Genomic DNA, 19486 nt, shown 5'->3' on the forward strand with positions numbered 1-19486 from the left:
TGGGAGCCATGTGCTCTGTGCTCTGCTGCCTGGGCCATGGGGGGTCATCTCCTGTTCTTATGTGGGGAGAGTTAAAGAGTTTTTCAAGGGGACAATTTGAGGAGTTTTGGCAAGTATGTACAGGCATGAATTATTCTAGTACAGTGGAGCTTGGAGCCTGTCTCCAGAAATGTCTGTCTCTGCAGTCACCTCCCCATTTTCAGGCCTCATGATTCTGCCTTTTCTAGACTGTCAGTAGGCAGAATGGCATCACCTGCAGCCTTTTGATGGACCAGGCACAGCCTGGGTTATTCCTCGTGCCCCGACCCTTCCAGGTGTCTCCACAAAGTGGAGGCCTGGACTGTGCTTCGTGCATGGGGCTGATGCTGCCATATCTCACATGAGGTGTTTGTGGTGAATAGTCCCCCACCTTGTGTAACCTGTGTGTTCTACATTGTTGATACTGTTATACTCACCCCCAAGAGCATCTGTCCAGTTTCTCTTGCTAACAGAACAGGCCTGTGGTTTGTGTTTGGAAACCTTGGCATTACCACAGATTGTCAGCTGTTCTGCCCAACTCTGACATCCTTCAGAATTTAACTGCTGTTGACGGCAGCCTGTCTAAATGCCTCATGTCCTTCATGGGGGAAAAAGTAGAGCTCTGTTTTGGAAACTCTTAGTTCTTGGGTGGTTCATGAGAAGAAACCAGCCCTACTGATCTCCTTCATCAAAAATAGTGATACAGGGCAGCCCGGGTGGCTCAATGGTTTAGCGCCGCCGTTAGCCCAGGGCCTGATCCTGGGGACCCGGGATTGAGTCCCATGTCAGGCTCCCTGCATGGAGCCTGCTTCTCCCTCTACCTGTGTCTCTGCCTCTCTCTCCCTCTCTCTCTCTGTCTCTTTCATGAATAAATAAATAAAATTTTTAAAAAATAATAATACGGTGTGATTCAGGGGTGTCTGGGTGGCACAATCGGTTAAGCATCTGCCTTCTGTTCAGGTCATGATCCCAGGCTCCCTGCTTAGCTAGGGGGTCTGTTTCTCCCCCTGCCCCTTTGCCTCTCCCCCTACTTGTGTATGCACATGCTCACTCGTTTGCTTTTTTTCTCTCTCAAATAAAGTGATTCAGTGCTCAGTATGAGAAGCATGGTTGTTTTGTGCTAGAAAAGCCTAGACTTTAACTTTTTATCAGTGGAACAGTTGCAGAGATGCTAGGTAGACACGAGATTGCAAATGTTTTATTTATTGAAACAAAATGGTTCTTGCAGTCATGGACAATGATCTGTGCATTGAACCTTTGTCATACATGTGGGCAGTCCTACGTTGAAGTGGACTCTTCCACATTGAGCAGCCCCAGTTGGGCCCTTGTGTTCCACCTCTGCTCATGTGGCCTTTGATTTTTGAGAAGAACCTGGTGAACTGGGGTGTGGGTAGCTACCTTCTGTAGGCAGAGGGCTGTTAGCCTAAAGTGCCACCCTCATTTTCTGAGTAATTTGGAGAAAGTATGTGTATGTATGAATATGTTTCTTATGTCTTCCAGTTCATGAACCAGTTCGAATTGCCTACGACAGACCTCGGGGTCGTCCCGTGTCCAAAAAGAAGGTGAGCATGACTAAGTTCTTAGGCATGATGTAGTCAGTTGGAATTTGTTGGAATTTTAAAGGGCACTGTGGCTTGTAACTGAGGTATACTCCTACTTCAGACTAGCATAACGTACAGAGCATAACAAACAGCCTTTTTTCTCAGGGATTTAAAACTGTTTTGTGTTTCTCAAAGCATAGGAGTGACAGGAATGTGTGAGACTCTTGTGGCCTATGTGCTATGGGTCCAGAGAAGCAGGTTGAAGGGAAATTGAGATTAATGTGGGGTTGAGGATGCCATTTATTCAGAGAGGCCTGAGGGAGACTCCAGGGTGGTCTTGTGTCAATAGGTTGCCCTTTGTGGCACCTGGATGGGGTTAGGGAGATGAAGAAGTAGATGTGTTGAGGCCCTGGGTCATATAGTGCCTATAGACAGATATCAGCAGTGAGGTTCCTTCTCTGGGTGGTAGTTTGGTTGGAAGATGTGGCCACTGTGGCTGCTGTGCTGAGAAGCAGCCTATCGGGGGGCAGGAGGGAAGGCCAGGAGGGTGAAAATGCAATTAGTGGGACTTGCCAATAGATTGTATGTGGGATGGGCCCATATCCACTGCTCCTCCAGGCAGTGAGGAGGATGGAGCTGCCACTGAATGAAATGAAGAGCCCCTGTGGGGGGCAGGTCATCAGGGAGATGGGGTTCATTCCAGATAGTTAAGTGGACACGGGGCAGGTGAGGCTGAACAAGGTCACCTAGGACATATGTGGGGACATCCCAGGTCCTTAGGGAGGTGAGCTGGGAACCAGGTGAGGTCTTTGCTGATGTAGGGTGGTGAGGAAAGTTTGTGTGGTAGACACCTGTTCATGTGCATGGTCAGTCTCAGTGGCCAGGTGAGGTGTTGGTATAACCTCAGTTAAAGCAGGGAGGAGGGACTTTCCTGGGCCCAAAGCTTGTGGTCCTGACTTATGTTCTCAGTTTGAATTCTCAGTTTGATGTTCTCAGTTCTCAGCTGGCACCCAGCTGCCGTGCCCATCTGGTGGTCTGGGCAAGGGTGCAGCCAGGCTCAGGCTGTCCACCTAATCTTGGCATATAATTCCCAAGTCTCCATCTGTACATCTGTGAGTGGGGCAGTCACATCTACCCTGTAGTTTGGAGATACCTTATGAGTGAAGCTAAATGCATGTTAACCTGCTGTGCAGTGGCTTCCTGTAAACTCCAGTCTCTCTTTGGTATGTCTGCAAGCTGAGAGGAAGCCTGGCCTGTGGCACATGGCTTTTCTCTAGCTGAGCAGCTTTCCCAAAGGGGTACAGATCTGCCCTTTGGGAACCTGTGGCTAGCTTTACCCTTGCCTTCTCCACCCTCTTCCCCTCCCACACTTGTTCCCTCCTCAGACCCTCACTGTTACCCGCCGCCCCCCCCCCCCCCCCCCCAGCACTGGCTGCCTTGATCAGGATGGAGGAGCTCTTTACCCAGAAGTCCATGTGGCCTTCTCAACCTACACAGGCTGTCCTTGGTGTTTAGTAAATGTCTTTTAAAAATAGGCTCATGGGACGCCTGGGTGGGTCAGCGGTTGATCATCTGCCTTTGACTTGGGGTTTGATCCCAGAGTTCCGGGATTGAGTCCTGCATTTGGCTCCCTGCATGGAGCCTGCTTCTCCCTCTGCCTGTATCTGCCTCTCTTTCTCTCTCTCTCTCTTTTTTAAAGATTTTATTTATTTATTTATGAGAGACCGAGAGAGGCAGAGACACAGGCAGAGGGAGAAGCAGGTTCCATGCAGGGAGCCCAATGTGGGACTCGATCCTGGGACTCCAGGATCATGCCCTGGGCCAAAAGCAGGCGCCAAACCGCTGAGCCACCCAGGGATCCCCAAATAAATCTTAAAAAAAAAAAAAAAAAAAGGCTCAGGTGGTAGGGACAGTGGGTGCTTATGAATATTCATGAGTAAATGGAAATATTTTCTGCTCACACTGGGCAGGCTGTTCCTCCAGAGGACCCCCCAAACCTTTTAACCTGTTTACCACAGTCAGCTGTGGAGCCCAGGTCTTACCCAGAGTTTCTTGCCCCTCTCCCTGTAGGCTCTCTCCCAAGCCCCATTCTTCCCCGCTTTACCAGCTCTCAGTGAGGTCTGTGCTAGACATGGACCCTGGAGTCCCAGTAAAACCCAGTCTCTGCCCTTGGGGAGCTCCCAGACCTGGGAAGGGGCAGCTAGACAGTTATTCAGGTTTGCTGAGCAACATCTGAGGGCAGCCAGAGAGGCTTCCAGGATGGGGTCACTGCTCAGAGTTCTGGAAGCTCACAAGTGTTCAAAATGGAGGCAGAGAGGATCCCTGGGTGGCTCAGCGGTTTGGCGCCTGCCTTTGGCCCAGGGCGCGGTCCTGGAGTCCCGGGATCGAGTCCCACGTCAGGCTCCCAGCATGGAGCCTGCTTCTCCCTCCTCCTGTGTCTCTGCCTCTCTCCCTCTCTCTCTCTCTCTCTCTCTCTCTGTCTATGATAAATAAATAAATAAATCTTTAAAAAAATATATATTTTTTAAATGGAGGCAGAGAAATGAGCTGTGAGCTCATTTTCCACACAGTCTGTCTCTACAGCAGATTCGTGGTCTGTTTGGCCCTCTCCTACCTCAGCCCTGTCTCCACTCTGACTCCTGCATGCTGGGGGCCTTCCTACCTCAAGCCCATAACCTGGTTACCCCCAGCCTGGGGTGTGTCCTCTGGTCATCACAGGTCACCACACTTAGGGCTCTTCCGGCTAACCCCCTGTTTCTCGGACCCCCTAGCCCCTCATGGGGGTTTCTTCAGGGTCTTCACACCACAGTGGGAGTGATCACACTGGAGCCTGAGAGGCTGATCTGACTTGGTTCTGTGGGTGCATCTTTTTACTCCCCACTTACAGAAGCTCCAGCCCACCCGAATGTTGCTGGGAACTGGGAAGCAGCCCATGGCTTGATCCCAAGTGTCTGTGGAATTGGAGACAGTGAGGGGCCGGTGCTGGACCGAGTCAGGTGTAGCACAGCAGACCCTTGCTGCAGGTGCTTTGCTACAGCGCACTTGCCATACTCTTCTCTCTCCTCAGAAACCCAAGGATTTTGATTTCGCCCAGCAGAAGCTGACCGACAAGAACCTGGGGTTCCAGATGCTGCAGAAGATGGGCTGGAAGGAGGGCCACGGCCTGGGCTCCTGTGGGAAGGGCATCAGGGAGCCCGTCAGCGTGTATGCAGCAGGCGCTTGGGGGCCAGGGGTGGGGATGGGCAGTGTGCTTTGGGAAAAGAGACTTTCTTTGGGATTCTGGTCCTGATTCCTTTCATCTGCAGTCTGATTTCTTGGCTCCCCTCATGCTAAACATGCCTTAAAGCTGGCAGGAATTTTTTTCCTAACAAAAGGAATCTTCAGATGAGATGAGAAGCAGATTATTTACATATGCAGGTGTTCGTATACTATTCACAGACTATTTAAGTGGCTTCTTGGCCCCTGGCATTTTAGCCACATTCATTCTTGTCACGAAAGCTGAGTGGTAATTCTAAGTAGTTATAATAAGAACCACTTTCCCTTTTCTGGGAACCCTAAGCCAGGTAGCCAGGGTGGGAGAACATGGCCCAGAGTTTATTAGGCCCCATTAGCATCCAGCAGGCATTTCATTTAAAACTGAGCTTATCACCTGCTGGGGGAGGCTTTCAGCAGTAGTTGGGCTTCTGAGCGCTCTCCTCAGAAAGTCCGCACACCTGCTAAGGTGAGTATCCCTTGTTCCACGTTGTGAATCGTATCTTCACTTTCCCTTTCCTTTGTCACTGTTTTGTGTCTCACTTGCCTCCATCCCACTCTGACTGCTTGTGCCATTTCCAGTCTCCTGATGGCCAGGCTCCATGCTCAGGTGTGGCTAACTCTCCATTTTGCTCCTAGGGGAACTGCATCGGAAGGGGAGGGGTTAGGTGCTGACGGGCAGGAGCACAAGGAAGACACGTTTGACGTGTTCCGTCAGAGGATGATGCAGATGTACAGACACAAACGGGCCAACAAATAGGTATGTGTGTGAGCTAGTGCATGGGGCATTCTGCCTAAGCTGATGTGCTGGTACGTAGAGACGATTTCTCCAGAAAAGTCCGTTTCATTCCCCAAAAACCAAACACAAAACCACATGCACACGTGCACACATACACACACACACACACACAAATGAAAAAATTCTATGAGGGCAACAGGGAGTGTTTGAATGTGGATGTGTCCCACCTTTCACCTTCCAGGTTTGGTTGAAGGAACGAGTCCTGTGCTTGAAAGTGGCTGCATAGCTGTGTCAGCCCGACAGCGGGCCTTGGTACAGGGCTCCTGGGTTCAACTTCACGTGGCTGTCCTGGGGAGGGAAACCACCCCAGGAGTGGCCCTGCTGTCCTGCAAGTGTGAGGGTGATCTGGAAGCCAGCGCCACACAGGCCAGCTGCTTTGCCACATCCCTTTCTAGGCATCTTCAAATCCTTTTCCTTCTCAAGGGCCTTGGGCCCATGTAAACATCCCCTTCTTTCTCCTTTCTTTTTGGTTGCCTTCCCCACCCGTAATTTCCAACTCAGTTTTGAACAAAATCGTTCTCTCCCTGAATAGATGAAACCATTGGTGAGAAAAATAAGGCTTGAAGCAGCAATTACTCTTAAAGCGCCACCTCTGCCCTGGATCTACCCTGGAGCCAGTGCCCAAGTAGGTTTGGTGTGTACACAAGAAACAAGCGTCTCTGCAGTTCTGGTGCGGAGGTTCCGCTGGCTTTTCTTCTTTCTAAAGGAATAAAGAATGCACCATTTCCAATCTGCTTTGCCTTTCCCCCCACTCTTCAAATGCTTGTGGTGGCCAGTCCTCTGCAAGTCTTTCCTGGTTCCCCCTCAGAAGGTGGGCACCCTGTTAGTGCTCAGGAACTGACTCTTGTCAGGTTTCCAGTCCAGGGAACCTTGTTCTCCACAGGTGCTTTGTTAGCAAAGTTGATACCAAAATGATGACAGACTGGCTTTTCATCGTTTCAAGACTGTAAATGGGGGATGTAATTCCATATTAGTGAAGTCCGCTCTTTTACCACAGCTTGCGAGTTGGAGCTTGGGAGCTCTTTCGACAAGTGGAGATTCTTGATTCCATGAATGTGTTATTTATGGAGTCTTGACTCTTAAATGCATCCCAAGAGATGTAATGAAGTTTAGCGACAGTATAATAGCGCTGTATTTGGTGGGGAGTAATCATTATGTTGATGAAACTTCCCTCAATTCACATATCTCTCTAGAATCCACAAATTCCCGTTTGCTTTTTTTAAAAAGCACATATGGAGTTTCTTCTACCAGGGAATGGAGGTATAAACTCTTCAAGAAGCTTCATTTCTGGCATGCGTGGCAGAGTGTAAAGAATTGTGTTATCAGGGCCTTTGTACAGAACAGAAAGCGTCCTCTTGGGGTGGGCTCGCAGCTGCTTGCTATTTCTAGCGTGTGATTGCCGCCCTTCCATCTTCTCCTGGCGCTCTCTCCTTGCAGCTACGTGCGACGTTCTCAGGCTGTGGGGATCTCAAGCCTTCCTCATAAAGCAGCAGTGTTGAAGTTTTAAATACGTGCTCAGATCTGGGAAACTTGGGATCCTGCTGACACTGCAAGCTTTGGGGGGCACAGCAGTGAGTTACCATGTTGGCCAGTCTTTGCTTTCTTAAAGCCACAGGCGCCGACTATAGTCTCAGCCTCCTCTGGCTCTGTCTTGTGGGGCCCACACCCACCATCACAGGCCTGTGCTGTCTCTCTTCATGTCAGGTGGAGCCTCCAGGCTCTGCTTACTTCTAGCTGCTTCTATTGCATGGGCAACCAGCAGATCTTTATGCCCAGGGAGATGATGGAGGTGCCTCCGCAAAGTTTAAGCAGACTGCAGGGGTGGTGTGGTTTAGGGGAACCATAGCTATGGGGGATCATCTCCTTTCTTTCCTAATCCTTCCAGTAGCCTTCCTTTTTGGCTGTGGGTTGGGCACCTGGATGGAAATCTGAGAACAGGGCCTTGGTCTTCTCTGGCCTTTCACAGAGTGCCCATTGTCCCTGAGTAAGGCACGTATGTATTCCCTGAATAGGTTCTAGCTCTTTCTCTGTGGCGTAGATAGCTCTGACCATCATATTCACTTTGTGCTAGTATATTCGTTCTTGGCTCTCTCCACTTTTATTTATAAGTAAAGTGCTTTAGGAATTCCCAGGGTATAAGCCCTGTCCCCACAGCCTCCTGCCACTCTTCCTCCTGGGGACATCCCGCTTTGAGCTGACCCTGTGAGCCTTTGGCAAACGTCAAAGGGAACACCTACTTCTTGATCCTGGAAGGTCCTCTGAGCACTCAGGTGATGCTTTTCCTGTGGGTTTGACGTCATGGGAACTGGCGGGGGGAGCCTGGTGTGTCATTGTGCCAGCTGTTGGCTAGGGACCAGTGCGCACAGGCCCTCCGCGCTCTCCCTTGCTCTCTCTGGCAAAGGCTGCTCGCAGGGAATGTGCGTACAAGCGCGATGTGTGGTTGCATAGCCTTGTCGAAGTCACAGTATCTTTTCTGTCATTCTAGTTCCAGGGTCTCTTCCATGAGGACGACAGGCATCCGGAAAGTGCTAACTCGCCACTTTGGGTGCTTACTGTCTCTGGCTTGTTTCCATCACTGGAAATCATATAGAGAATTTTAGCATTTTTGGTCCTTGGTAAAACCTAGAAGACATTTGTGATGTTACAAAATGGAAGTTTTTGGTTTTTTTTTTTTTTTTTTTTTTTTTTTAATCTAAGAAGTTGTGAATGTTGTTAATCATTTAGCAGTTGCAATAAATGTAGAGGAAACCCAATATTCCATCGTCTCTGTTGATGTGCTTTTTAAATTTGGCAGGTCGGGGAACACATGACAGATGTTGTAATACCTACATGGAACCAAGTTGGACATAGTACTGCCTCCCAGGCATCCCCTTCTGCCTGCCACGGCCTTTCTGACTGCTCACCTCAGGCCTTTTAAGTTACTGGGAAATCCTGGAAGATGCCAGAGAGCAGGTGGTGATCAATGCCAGCCATAGGGGGTGGGGTGGGCATGCCCTCTTCTCTGAGTGAGGAGGTACTGCTGGGTATAAAACCCAGCTTTGAGAATGTTAAGGATGCCTGCCCTTCTGCTGATGACTCCTCTAACTCCTCTCAGGCTTTACACACTCCCAAAGTCAGGGCTGCAGCTGTCAAGCATTAAACCAGGGTCCACCTGGGCCTCCCCTGAGTGAGGAGGTCTGCCCATAGGCATCTTCAAAGCTCCCTGCTAGTCATGTGTGCTGCCCACTCTGATTCTTCCACCTTCTGGCCCTTTGGGTAAGGGATGAGGCCAAAGGCTGCAGTAGGGACATACCAGACCTACAAGGGCTTCCACATGAGGGCAAGGTGATGGGGAGGAACCAGGCTGCTGTTGTACCCAGGGCACAGGGGTCCCAGAATGGGTTTGGGGTGTTTGTTGGCCAGTTAGAGGCAAATGAAACAAGGTCCCCTGGGATGTGGGAACCCAAGCCTCCCTTCTCCCTACTGTGTCCTAGAGGATGCTCAAGAGTGGCAGGGACCCATTTGACCATGGTGGGAGCTATTGCCAGTCAAGTACCTCCTTCTCTTGCTTCATCTTTACAAGAGCCCAAGAGGGCAGTGTCTAACTTCGAGCTTCAGTGCCCTCCCTGAGAAAGTTGCTCAGAACCCACTACTACCCCACTTCACCTCCCACCCCTTCTTGGGAAACCAGAGGTAGAGGGTGAGCAAATTACTCTCCAGCAGCTGCCCCTAACTGGCCAACACCTCCTCTTACCACCTCCCCAGGCTGGTGAAAGTCACTTAGATGAGGACCCATGGAGTGAAGGTTTCCGGCCTGGGACACCCATCTAGGCTTTGTCCTTAGGCTTTGTTTCTGCTCTATAATCTGGGGAGGTTTTCTTTCTTTTCTCTTTTTTCTTTTCTCTTTTTTCTTTTCTCTTTTTTCTTTCCTCCCTTCCCCTTCCCCTTCCCCTTCCTTCATCAGAGAGAGAGAGAGGCAGAGATAGGCAGAGGGAAAAGCAGGCTCCATGCAGGAAGCCTGACATGGGACTCGATCCTGGGTCCCCAGAATCATGCCCTGGAATGAAGGTGGTGCTAAACCGCTGAGCCATCCAGGCTGCCAGGGGGGTTGGTTTTCTTCCAGTTTGGAAGGTATAATATCCTCTGTTGTCTTGTTATTTAGAGCTAACTGGGACCTAAATATACTGTTCTTGGCCTTGAGGGCCCCTCCCCTTTCCTTCTCCCCAGCACCTCCTTCTGGAAGCCTTCTGGATGCCCTGGGGCCCTGAGAGAAGCAGAAGGCACTGCTGGACATTGAAAGCAGCTTGTGGGGGGTGCCTGGGTGGCTCAGCAAGTTAAGCATCTACCTTCGGCTCAGGCCATGATCCAGAGTCCTGGGATCCAGCCCCACTGGCTGCCTCCTTGCTCAGCAGGGAGCCTGCTTCTCCCTCTCCCTCTGCCTGCTGCTCCTTCTGCTTGTGTGCGGGCGCACGCTCTCTTCTGTGTCAAATAAAATCTTTAAGTTAAAAAAAAAGCTTGTGGTTTTAAAGCAAGCTTTTACTATGCATGCATGCACATGCACGTATGTAACGTGGGTGTGTGATACATGCAAACAGGCGCATTCAGGCAACACTTGCACATTTTCTTTGTAAAAGATCAAACCAGATATGTGCAGAGTAAAGCACAGAAATTATCTCTCCTTCCCACTCTCACATAAAAGCAAATAATAACCAAATAAACTTTTAAAAATAACAAGACACCAGGTATACTACATGGAGACTCGTGTCTTTATGTGACTGGAGATCTCCACGGTTTTTTCATGGAAGTAAAAACTTTTAGTACTGTTTGTGAATAAGTAACACCTGGCCAAAATCAAAAGGTACAGAAATGTGTTCTGTGAAAAATGCCTCCCCAGCCCCCAGCACCCAGGTCTCAGATCCCTTACATGTAGACGATTGTGTTTACAGGCATATTTTAGATATAACCTTTCTTAAAAAAAAATTTTTTTTTAAGATTTTATTTATTCATGAGAGACAGAGAGAGAGAGAGGCAGAGACAGGCAGAGGGAGAAGCAGGCTCCATTCAGGGAGCCCGACGTGGGACTTGATCTCAGGTCTCCAGGATCACGCCCTGGGCTGCAGGCAGTGCTAGCTGCGTCACCGGGGCTGCCCACTTTCTTTAAAATGTTAATTCTACTGCAGGGTTTAGTCTGCCTGTTGTTTTTTTTTTTTTTTTTCCACTTAAAAAATTTCCCCAGAAAATGTACATATATATGTAATGGACTGTCATTGATTTAGGTTCTCCACCCAGAGGCATTTGAGTTTTTCCCAAGCCTTGGCTACTATATCCCAGAACATTCTCTGGATAAAGCCCTGGAAATGGTGATTCCGGGACCAAAGGGTCTTCCTGGCATCTCTCCGCTTTACTCCATCCCTCCACCGCATTCCTGTGCCATGCAATTTCAGGAGTGACCCTGTTAGCACCCCAGTTTTCCCCAGCTGTGCCTGCCTCTCTAGGATGTGGGGGGCTGTGGTCCCTGGAAGAGGGAGGCTCTACCCTCAAGGTGGACTGAACCACAGAGCATGGGCCTTGACTCCTCCAGACCTTGTCCCCATGCTCGGTTCCAGATGTGGACCTAGCTGCCACCCCTCTCTGCTGCTTCTAGATTCTGCTACTCTGAGCCCACCGCTCCTGCCACAAGCCCCCCAACCTCAACCTCCCTGGAGCCAGCGGCAACCTAGCTGCAGGTGACCTTGTTTGTCCCTCCAGGCCTGATGTCCCCCTCCATCCATTGACGGCCTGATGCCCACCCATGGGGGCAGGTCTTGAAGGCCAGAGATGCGCCAGCAGGGAGAAGGTTATGCCAGTAGGGAGAAGGCTGCAGCTGACCCTCCTCACAGCTGATGAGCTATAGGACTTTCCAAGCCTTGGTTTCCTTCGAGGGAAATGAGGCCTTGGGCTTGCAGAGTTAAAAGCAATAATCGAGGGCTGCTCACAGAGAGAGGATTTAGAGAGGCCAGTCTTGGTTTTGAGCCTGATTCCCCTCCTGGGAAGCCAACGTTGTGCATGAGATCCCCAAGCCCAGTCACTATGCATCTAGGCCCTGCTCTGCTGCCAGGTAGAGGGTGGGGTCACACCCCCAAACTAACTCCCTTCAACAGAGGAGGGGTTGAGGCCTAGGGTCAGCCAGAGAGGGGTAAATTGTACAACACCCATGTGTTTGGAGGGATTAGTCACTTGCAGGTTGGAGGGAGGGTGACAGTGCTGGAGCTGGAGCCAAATTCTTGCCCAGCTACTACTCTGCCACCTGCTCTCCTATTGTACACATGGGGAAACTGAGGCCCAGAAAGAGGTAGAACCTGGCCCCAGATTGCACTGGTTCTTCAAAGTCTCCGTACCTGCTTCAGCCTCAGTTTCCCCATCTGGGTGGGGCTGGCACCGTGCTACAGCAGGCAGCAACCTCTCTAGCCAATGGCTGAGACTTACAGTTTAGGCCCAGAGTTAGGTATCAGTTCTTATTCATGAACATCAAGTATTGAGGAGGGTCTTATTCCACCTAGCTGGCCAGCAATGGGGTGACTCTTCACCCTGTCCCCAGGCCTTACTATGCCTGTGGGACCTCCATTCAATCTCCAGGGCCCATTTCCACGCTGCTCTCTGCAGACAGAGGCCTGGATGCCCCTCTGGCTTCCTGAGGCCTGCAGACCTGCCTCTGACCCCCCTGAACTAAGGTTGCCCGGCTCTGTCTCACCCAGGCTGGGGCCTCCTCCACAGAGGACTGAATCAAATGAATGTGTAATAAAAGGACAATGAACAAATGAACTTTGTACAATGTCTAAAGCCCCATCCTTACAGATGGGATCCTTCTTGGGATGGACAGGTAGACTCTAGTCATGTCTCAGCCTGGGAGTGTAAGAACGGATGACCTTGAACAACCTCCATGCCCTCTAGGACTCCATTTCTTGCATCCATAACATCAGATACTTTTAGCATGAGCCGAAGGAGTGAAGGATGCCCTATTAATTTAAAATCCACTTTATAGTATTTCCATCACCATTTTAATATACTGTAGCGGACTATATGGAAATAGAAATACAAGCTCAAATATGTAAATACGTGGTCACGAATTCTGGAAAACACACCCACCTATTAACAGACGTTCCTTTGGGAAGTGGGCTGGGTCGTGGGTGGAATATTCACTATTTACTGCATATATTTCTGTGTGGTTTGAAGTATTTGCTTGTATCATTTTAGAATGACAAAAAATTATATGTCTATGAAAATGTGGATCATAAACACAGCCTTGCATTTGCTTTGAGAATCCAAGGATATCACAGGCTTCAACTTCAGAGCCCATAACACAGACTGTATACTGTGACAAATCTGATAGTTGCTGGTCTCCATGGAATCTAATCCTTATATCCAGCAGAAACTGGTCCATTTCTCAGTAGAGAAATTGAGGCTCTGGACAGCCTGACTCCAGACACACACTCAAACACCAGGATTTCCACTTGGTCTTATCTGGTTTTAAAGCCCCCCATATGGGGGGATCCCTGGGTGGTTCAGTGGTGTAGTGCCTGCTTTCAGCCCAGGGCGTGATGCATGATCCTGGAGTCCCGGGATCAAGTCCCATATCAGGCTCCCTGCATGGAGCCTGCTTCTGTCTCTGCCCCCGCCTCTCTCTCTCTCTCTCTCTCTGTGTCTCTCATGAATAAATAAAATATATTTTAAAAAGACACGTGCACATATGCAGATGCGAGCAGACATGTACACACAGGCACATGCATACATGTCATTTCTATTTCCCACCAAGCCCACGCTCATGGCCCTGGGAACTTGGACATTCCCAGGAATCACAACTCTGCTATGAATCTGGCACCAGCCACTTCCTTCAGACCCCAGGAGGGGGACCTCATGAGCTGAGCTTTGCTTTGCTCCAGTTTTCTCCAGAGATTTCTCAGGTTGGACTTGTGGGAGTGCCGCTGTAGGTTCTTGGAGTTCCTAATCTGGTTGTGAGTAGTGAGGTTTCTGCTTTGAGATTTCAACATCCACATCTCCATGACTTGCTTTTGCCTGGGGGCAGCTCAGAGCAAAGTGGAACTTGAGGTTTGGAATACTGTCTTAACACGTCCTCACTGTACTGTGTGACCTGCGGCGAGTGATCTACCTCTCTGAGCCCCTATTGCCTCATTTGTAAGATGGGAAAAGAGTAGTATCTACTGCCAGATGCTCTGAGAATCCATGGCAGGACACTGTGAAGCTCACAGATGTCAGCTGCACAGGACGACCATCCTGAGTCACTGTGGACTTGTCATTGCGGTTTACCATCAGCTTACTCCTGCTACAGATAAAGTTCCCCAAGCCTCTACCTAAACCCTGTGATGTGCTGGAAGGGCCACAGTGGGGGACCTTGGAAAATTCACTTCACCCCTAGGTGCCTCGGTTTCTTCATTTGTACAATAAGGATATTCCTCCCATCTTGGCGCATCCGCCAAGAAGAGTTTCTGTATAAGGGTTTCAGAGGACAGCAATGCAGGCAGCCAATAAATGCATGAGAAGAAGCACCCTCCCACTGACCACAAGCGCAGCTAAATGTTAGAATCGCTAACACTCAGCACTTACCTGTATTAGCGAGGATGACACCTCCCCCCTTGCTGGCTTCCATGGGGATTACCCCAACTTTTTGATTTCTAATTGATGCAAACATCACATAAAATTAACCACTTTAAAGGGAACAATTCAGGGGCAGGTAGTAGGTTTATCATGTTGTGCAACACCAGCTTTGTCCAGTTCCAGAACATTCCCATCACCCCAAAAGGAGACCCTGTGCCCATTAACAGTCACTCCCTATTTTTCCTAACCTCTCCAGCCGCTGCCAACTACTACTCTCCTTCCTAAATGTATGGATTTGCCTGTTCTGGATATTTCATATAGATAGAATCACACACTATGTGAGTGTTTTGTGCCTGGCTTCTTTCACTGAGCATGTTTTCAAGGTTCATCCATGTTGTAGTGGGTGTCAGAGCTTCCTTCCTTTCTATGGCTAAATAATATTCCACTGCATAGATGGACCACATTTTGTTTATCCATTCATCCACTGATGGACATTTGGGCAGTTCCTACCTTTTGGTGATTGTGAACATGGTATACAAGGATTTATGTGAACACTTGTTTTTATTTTATTTGGGTCTATACCTAGGAGTGAAATTGCTAGATCATGAGGTACCTCTGTGTTTAACCTTTTGAGGAGTGCCAAGTTGTTTTCCACAGGGGTTGTACCCTACTCCAGCCTTTTGGCCAACCCATCGGAACCGGTGTCTTTAAAAACCCAAGGTGTAAGGCCTAGCCACAGATCTTCCAGGAGCCTTGCTTGTCCTGGCGGAATCCTGGGGACAAAGCAAATAGAGGGAAGGAAGGGAAAAATTAAGAGAACTTCAGATCTGAAATGTGATGGAGCATTTAACCAAACTGACCCTGAGAGAGAAAATCCCTTTACAAAGTATGATATGATTTTCATAGAAATTTTGTACAATGTGGACAGATCCTCCATATACAAGGACTCTCAGCTATGTTTGAGCACCCAGAAGACAGGGCTTCTAACCTGGGAAAGTGGGTGAGGGTGGGGCAGGGGCTGTTCCTGCACCCCCTCCCCCGCCCACTGCGTGCCTGTCACACTCACTACGAATACATGTTGTGCAGTTTGGAAAGAAAATCCATTGAAGAATATTCAAAGGAAGTAAAAATGACGAAGCACGTGCTGGCAGCAATTGTAGGTCTTTGTTTTGGAGACAGCTGTGCTATTCTGAGGGAAAAAAGCACCAGATTTGAATGGAGACGGTCTCTTTCCCTGTCAGCTGGGTGATAAAACGTCGCTTCCTTTTAGGACCTATCTGCAGGCTGCCATGAAAGTCTCTCCGGCTTCTCCCTGGCAGTCTCTCAGTTGCCTTCCTCCATCTATTTGTTGATTCACTCATTCATTCATTCATTCATTCATTCGCCACACATTTGAGGAACACCTAACTTCCTACTTAACATCTAAAACCACAAGGAGGGAACCCTGGGTGGCGCAGCGGTGTGGCGCCTGCCTTTGGCCCAGGGCACGATCCTGGAGACCCGGGATCGAATCCCACGTCGGGCTCCTGGTGCATGGAGCCTGCTTCTCCCTCTGCCTATGTCTCTGCCTCTCGATCTCTCTCTCTCTCTCTCTCTCTCTCTCTCTCTCTATCTCTCTCTCTGTGACTATCATAAATAAATAAAATTAAATTAAATTAAAAAAATAAAAAATAAAATAAAACCACAAGGAGGGGCACCTCGGTGGCTCTGTTGGTTAAGTGTCTGCCTCTGACTCAGATCATGATCCCAGAGTCCTGGGATCAAGCCCGCATAGGGCTCCTTTGCTCAGCTGCTCAGCAGAATGCTTCTTCATCTCTCTCTCCCCCTCCTTCCCTCCCCACTCCCCACCTGGGCTCTCTCTCTCTCTCTCAAACAAATAAATAAAATCTTTAAAAAAATAATTTAAAAAAACCCCACAATGAAATTACCATCTAGAGTCAGTCATTTGAAGGAAACATCCAAGGTACAAAGAAAGGGTAGTGATGGGGCCCAGTCTGGGAGGTGACATTTCATTGGAGATCTGAAAGATGAATAAAAGCATGCCAGGCAGTAGGAATGACATGTGCAAAGACCCTGAGGTACAAATGAGCCTTGCTTTGGGAAGAGGAGGGAGTCAAGGTTGGGGAGTTTTGGGGGTGAGATACAAGTATATACCTTGTATCAAGGCAATAGGGAGCCATGGGAGGCTTTGTAGCACAGCCGGGGTATGGCCCTATTTATACTTTTTTTAAAAATTCACATAACATAAAATTAACCATTTTAAAATGTTCAATCCCATGTCATTTAGTGCATTCACAATATTGTACAATCATCACCTCTATGTAGTTCCTCCGGAACATTTTTATCACCCCGAAAGAAACTGTGCCCATGAGCCATCACTCCCCACCCCACCAGCCCCTGGCAACTGTTTATCTGCCTTCTGTCTCTATGGATTTTCCTGTTCTGGACCTTTCCTATCCATGGGCTTACACACTATGTGACCTTTTGTGTCTGGCTTCTTCAATTTATACTTTTAAAAGAGCAACTTGGAAAGGCCAGAATGGAAGCAGATACTGTTCTGCCCATCCACACCCCTGGATCCCTACCCCACTTAACCACAGCCAAAGGAACTCTGTGGGAGGCACCCCCTTACTCATTCTCCCCTCCCTCCCCTATCACACCAACTCCCTGCCCTTGATTGCCTGGGAGCTTTCTTTAAAAATCACTCACCCACAAATCCTCTTTCAGGCTCTATGTGATTTGGTGGGGGGTTGCCCTGGGCTAGAATTGACATTCCCAGGGCAGCCCTGACCGGTTGGTGTGGGGGTGTGAATGCCCCAGCTGCCTTGCCCTCAAGCATGAAGCACTTCCAGATCACCTAGCAGCACAGAGCCAAAAGGACTCTGCTGGATGCACCCCTTTACTCATTCTCCCCTACTTCACCAACCCCCACCCCCACCCCTGTCTGCCTGGGAGGTTTCTTTAAAAATCACTCACCCACAAATCCTCTCTCAGGCTCTGTTCCAGGGGCAGGCCACAGGTGCTGGAGGCCAGGGTGGAGGGTGTCATGTCCTCCAGTCCCACATACATGCCACTCCTGCCCCAAAGTGGGCCAAAAGAAACGGAGCCACAGACCCTGCATGTCGGACAACTGCTCAGCTAAAAGACCTGGTACGTTCACCAGCAAGGATTTTCTAAGCAGTTCCATCGGCTCATTGATGCCTCTAGCTCAGTGAAGCTGTGTCACAACAGCCTTGATCCCAGGCCATTGTGTGACCACTGCCCCAGAGCCCAGCCCCAGAGCCCAGACCTGAGACGTCCACTCACTCCATCCTTCTGGTCTTCAGCATTCTTGGTGGATTATTGCAGTGGGTGGGGATGGGTGGGCTCAACTGTGTCCCTCAGAAAACTTTCCAATATCTGAGTAAACAGGAACCTCGTTGAGCTGGGAGTGTCCTTGATGATATTGAAGTTTTATAACATCAGGCATAGCACGGGGCACGGGATGTTCACCACACATGCTCCTCTCATCTTAGACAATCACAACCTGTTTTACAGATGAGGAAACTGAAGCCCAGAGAGGTTGTTTAACGATCTTTATCACACCACTAATAAGGGCTATATCCGCGAGAACTCTTGTCAGCATAAAGTCGAATGGAATTAACTGGTTAATGGAATTGAAAATGATGGCTTCAGGCTCAGCTGGATCGAGGGACTTAACCAACCTCACAGAGCAGTGTCTTTCTCCATCTCTTGACTCTCCTGTCTTTGTGTCAGCTTCATTCTCAGATGAGATGGCAGCCAGCAACTCTGAATTGACCCTTATCCACTCAAGCAATATTTAAAAAGCTCAGTTGTTTGATAGCTTTAGTGGAAGCACTAGGATTGCATCTTATTGACACAGTCTGTGGCATATGACTGTCATTGAACCAATCACAGTGACAAAAGGGCCACAGTAGATTGATTGGCAGGCAGGTCCTGAGTGACCTAGCTGAGAAGGGAGAAGCCTATATGTACTAAGATGTTAGTCCCAGAGGGAACAGAAGCCCCTATTCATCCTGCAAGTGGGTAGAGCCAGGATCCAAACCCAGGACTTCAACCCTGAGAGAGTCATCTCAGCTGCTTTTGTCCTGGCACATTCAGCCTTTCACATGCCTTCAGCCTCAAAATTACCATCATCAGGCCTTGGCAGGGGGGGTTCCGGGAATTCCCCCACACCAAATCCCAATACCGGCTCTCTCCCTTCTCAGTTTCCTCATCTGTAAAATGGGTCATAGGGAGGAAGCATCTTGTACTCTGTGAACAGTCAAAGGCCACACTCAGGTTGCAAAAAATAAAATCCATATAAGAGTGCAAGAAAAGGGCTTCTTTGAGTGATGATGGGATCCACGCTGGGCGAGGTATCAGGTCCAGGGGTCAGGACTCAGCAGGAAAGGTACAGTGGGTACCAGGCGCTTGGGAGCAGAGGCGGAGCACGTGGCTGCCAGCCCAGCCCTGGGAGGCCAGCCTCTGAAGGCTGCATTCATCTTCCCGGGAAAAGCACAATTCTCTCTTTCCCCTCAGCCCCTCCCGGCCCCCTCCTCCGCCCTAGTTTCTTGTTTACCCATTCAGGGCCACGATTTATTTTCAGACCAGAACGTCTGTCCTCCTCACTCTCTGTGGCCACCTGCCAGAGCCACGCACTGGCCACATCAGGAGAAAGGAGGCCAGAAAGAATCTAGCCTAGCTGAGAGGAAGCAGCATCTTGGGGAAGGTTCTAGGTCAGGCCTGGCCTTTGACCTTCTGTTTATCCTCATAGATAGCAACTAGGGGTGTGAGTGGCCCAACCTTTCTGATTTCGTCACACTCCTAATGAAGGAAGAGATTGAGATGATGTTTACAGCACTGTCTTTGCGGTGGACCTGAGCAACTTCATTGGGAATTGCCTGGATGAGTGAGGTGTGGTTCAGGGTGAGTAATGAAATGTCCAAATATACATACTTCCTCACTTCATGTGGACAAATGGGGATGCACTCATTTTCATTTTCATTTTTTTTAAAAAGATTTTATTTATTTATTCATGACAAGACAGAGAGAAAGAGACAGAGACACAGGCAGAGGGAGAAGCAGGCTCCATGCAGGGAGCCCGACGTGGGACTCGATCCTGGGACTCCAGGATCACGCCCTGGGCTGAAGGCAGTGCTAAACTGCTGAGCCACCAGGGCTGCCCTCATTATTTCAATTATATTATTTTATTCTGTTTATTGGGTTTGATAAAGCTGAGTTCATGATCAGCCCGCACAGCAACTTGGCAAACTCCTATTCATCCTGCAAAACCCAACACACA

The 19486-nt window shown here is 49.2% G+C and overlaps 1 protein-coding gene and 1 long non-coding RNA gene across 10 annotated transcripts in view; one reads left to right on the top strand and one right to left on the bottom strand.

Annotated features, from left to right (window-relative positions):
• The window catches only part of SUGP2 (SURP and G-patch domain containing 2), a 29882-nt gene extending 21519 nt beyond the window's left edge, over window positions 1–8363 (top strand). For all 9 annotated transcript variants that reach the window (XM_072721141.1, XM_072721147.1, XM_072721143.1 and 6 more), the window contains 4 exons: window positions 1519–1580; window positions 4627–4763; window positions 5451–5571; window positions 8096–8363. In XM_072721141.1, the coding sequence (XP_072577242.1) occupies window positions 1519–1580; window positions 4627–4763; window positions 5451–5571 (320 nt within the window). In that variant the 3' untranslated portion in view covers window positions 8096–8363. The remainder of the gene's footprint in view (window positions 1–1518; window positions 1581–4626; window positions 4764–5450; window positions 5572–8095) is intronic.
• A 2942-nt stretch (window positions 8364–11305) lies between these two features.
• Window positions 11306–17342, bottom strand: LOC140593949 (uncharacterized). Its single transcript, XR_011994440.1, has 3 exons — window positions 17158–17342; window positions 16110–16201; window positions 11306–14954 (listed from the first exon to the last, which is right to left on the bottom strand). It is a non-coding gene; the product is annotated as an uncharacterized lncRNA (long non-coding RNA).
• Window positions 17343–19486: the final 2144 nt, after the last annotated feature.

This window comes from Vulpes vulpes, chromosome 9, assembly GCF_048418805.1.
Source record: "Vulpes vulpes isolate BD-2025 chromosome 9, VulVul3, whole genome shotgun sequence".
NCBI classification, from domain to species: domain Eukaryota; kingdom Metazoa; phylum Chordata; class Mammalia; order Carnivora; family Canidae; genus Vulpes; species Vulpes vulpes.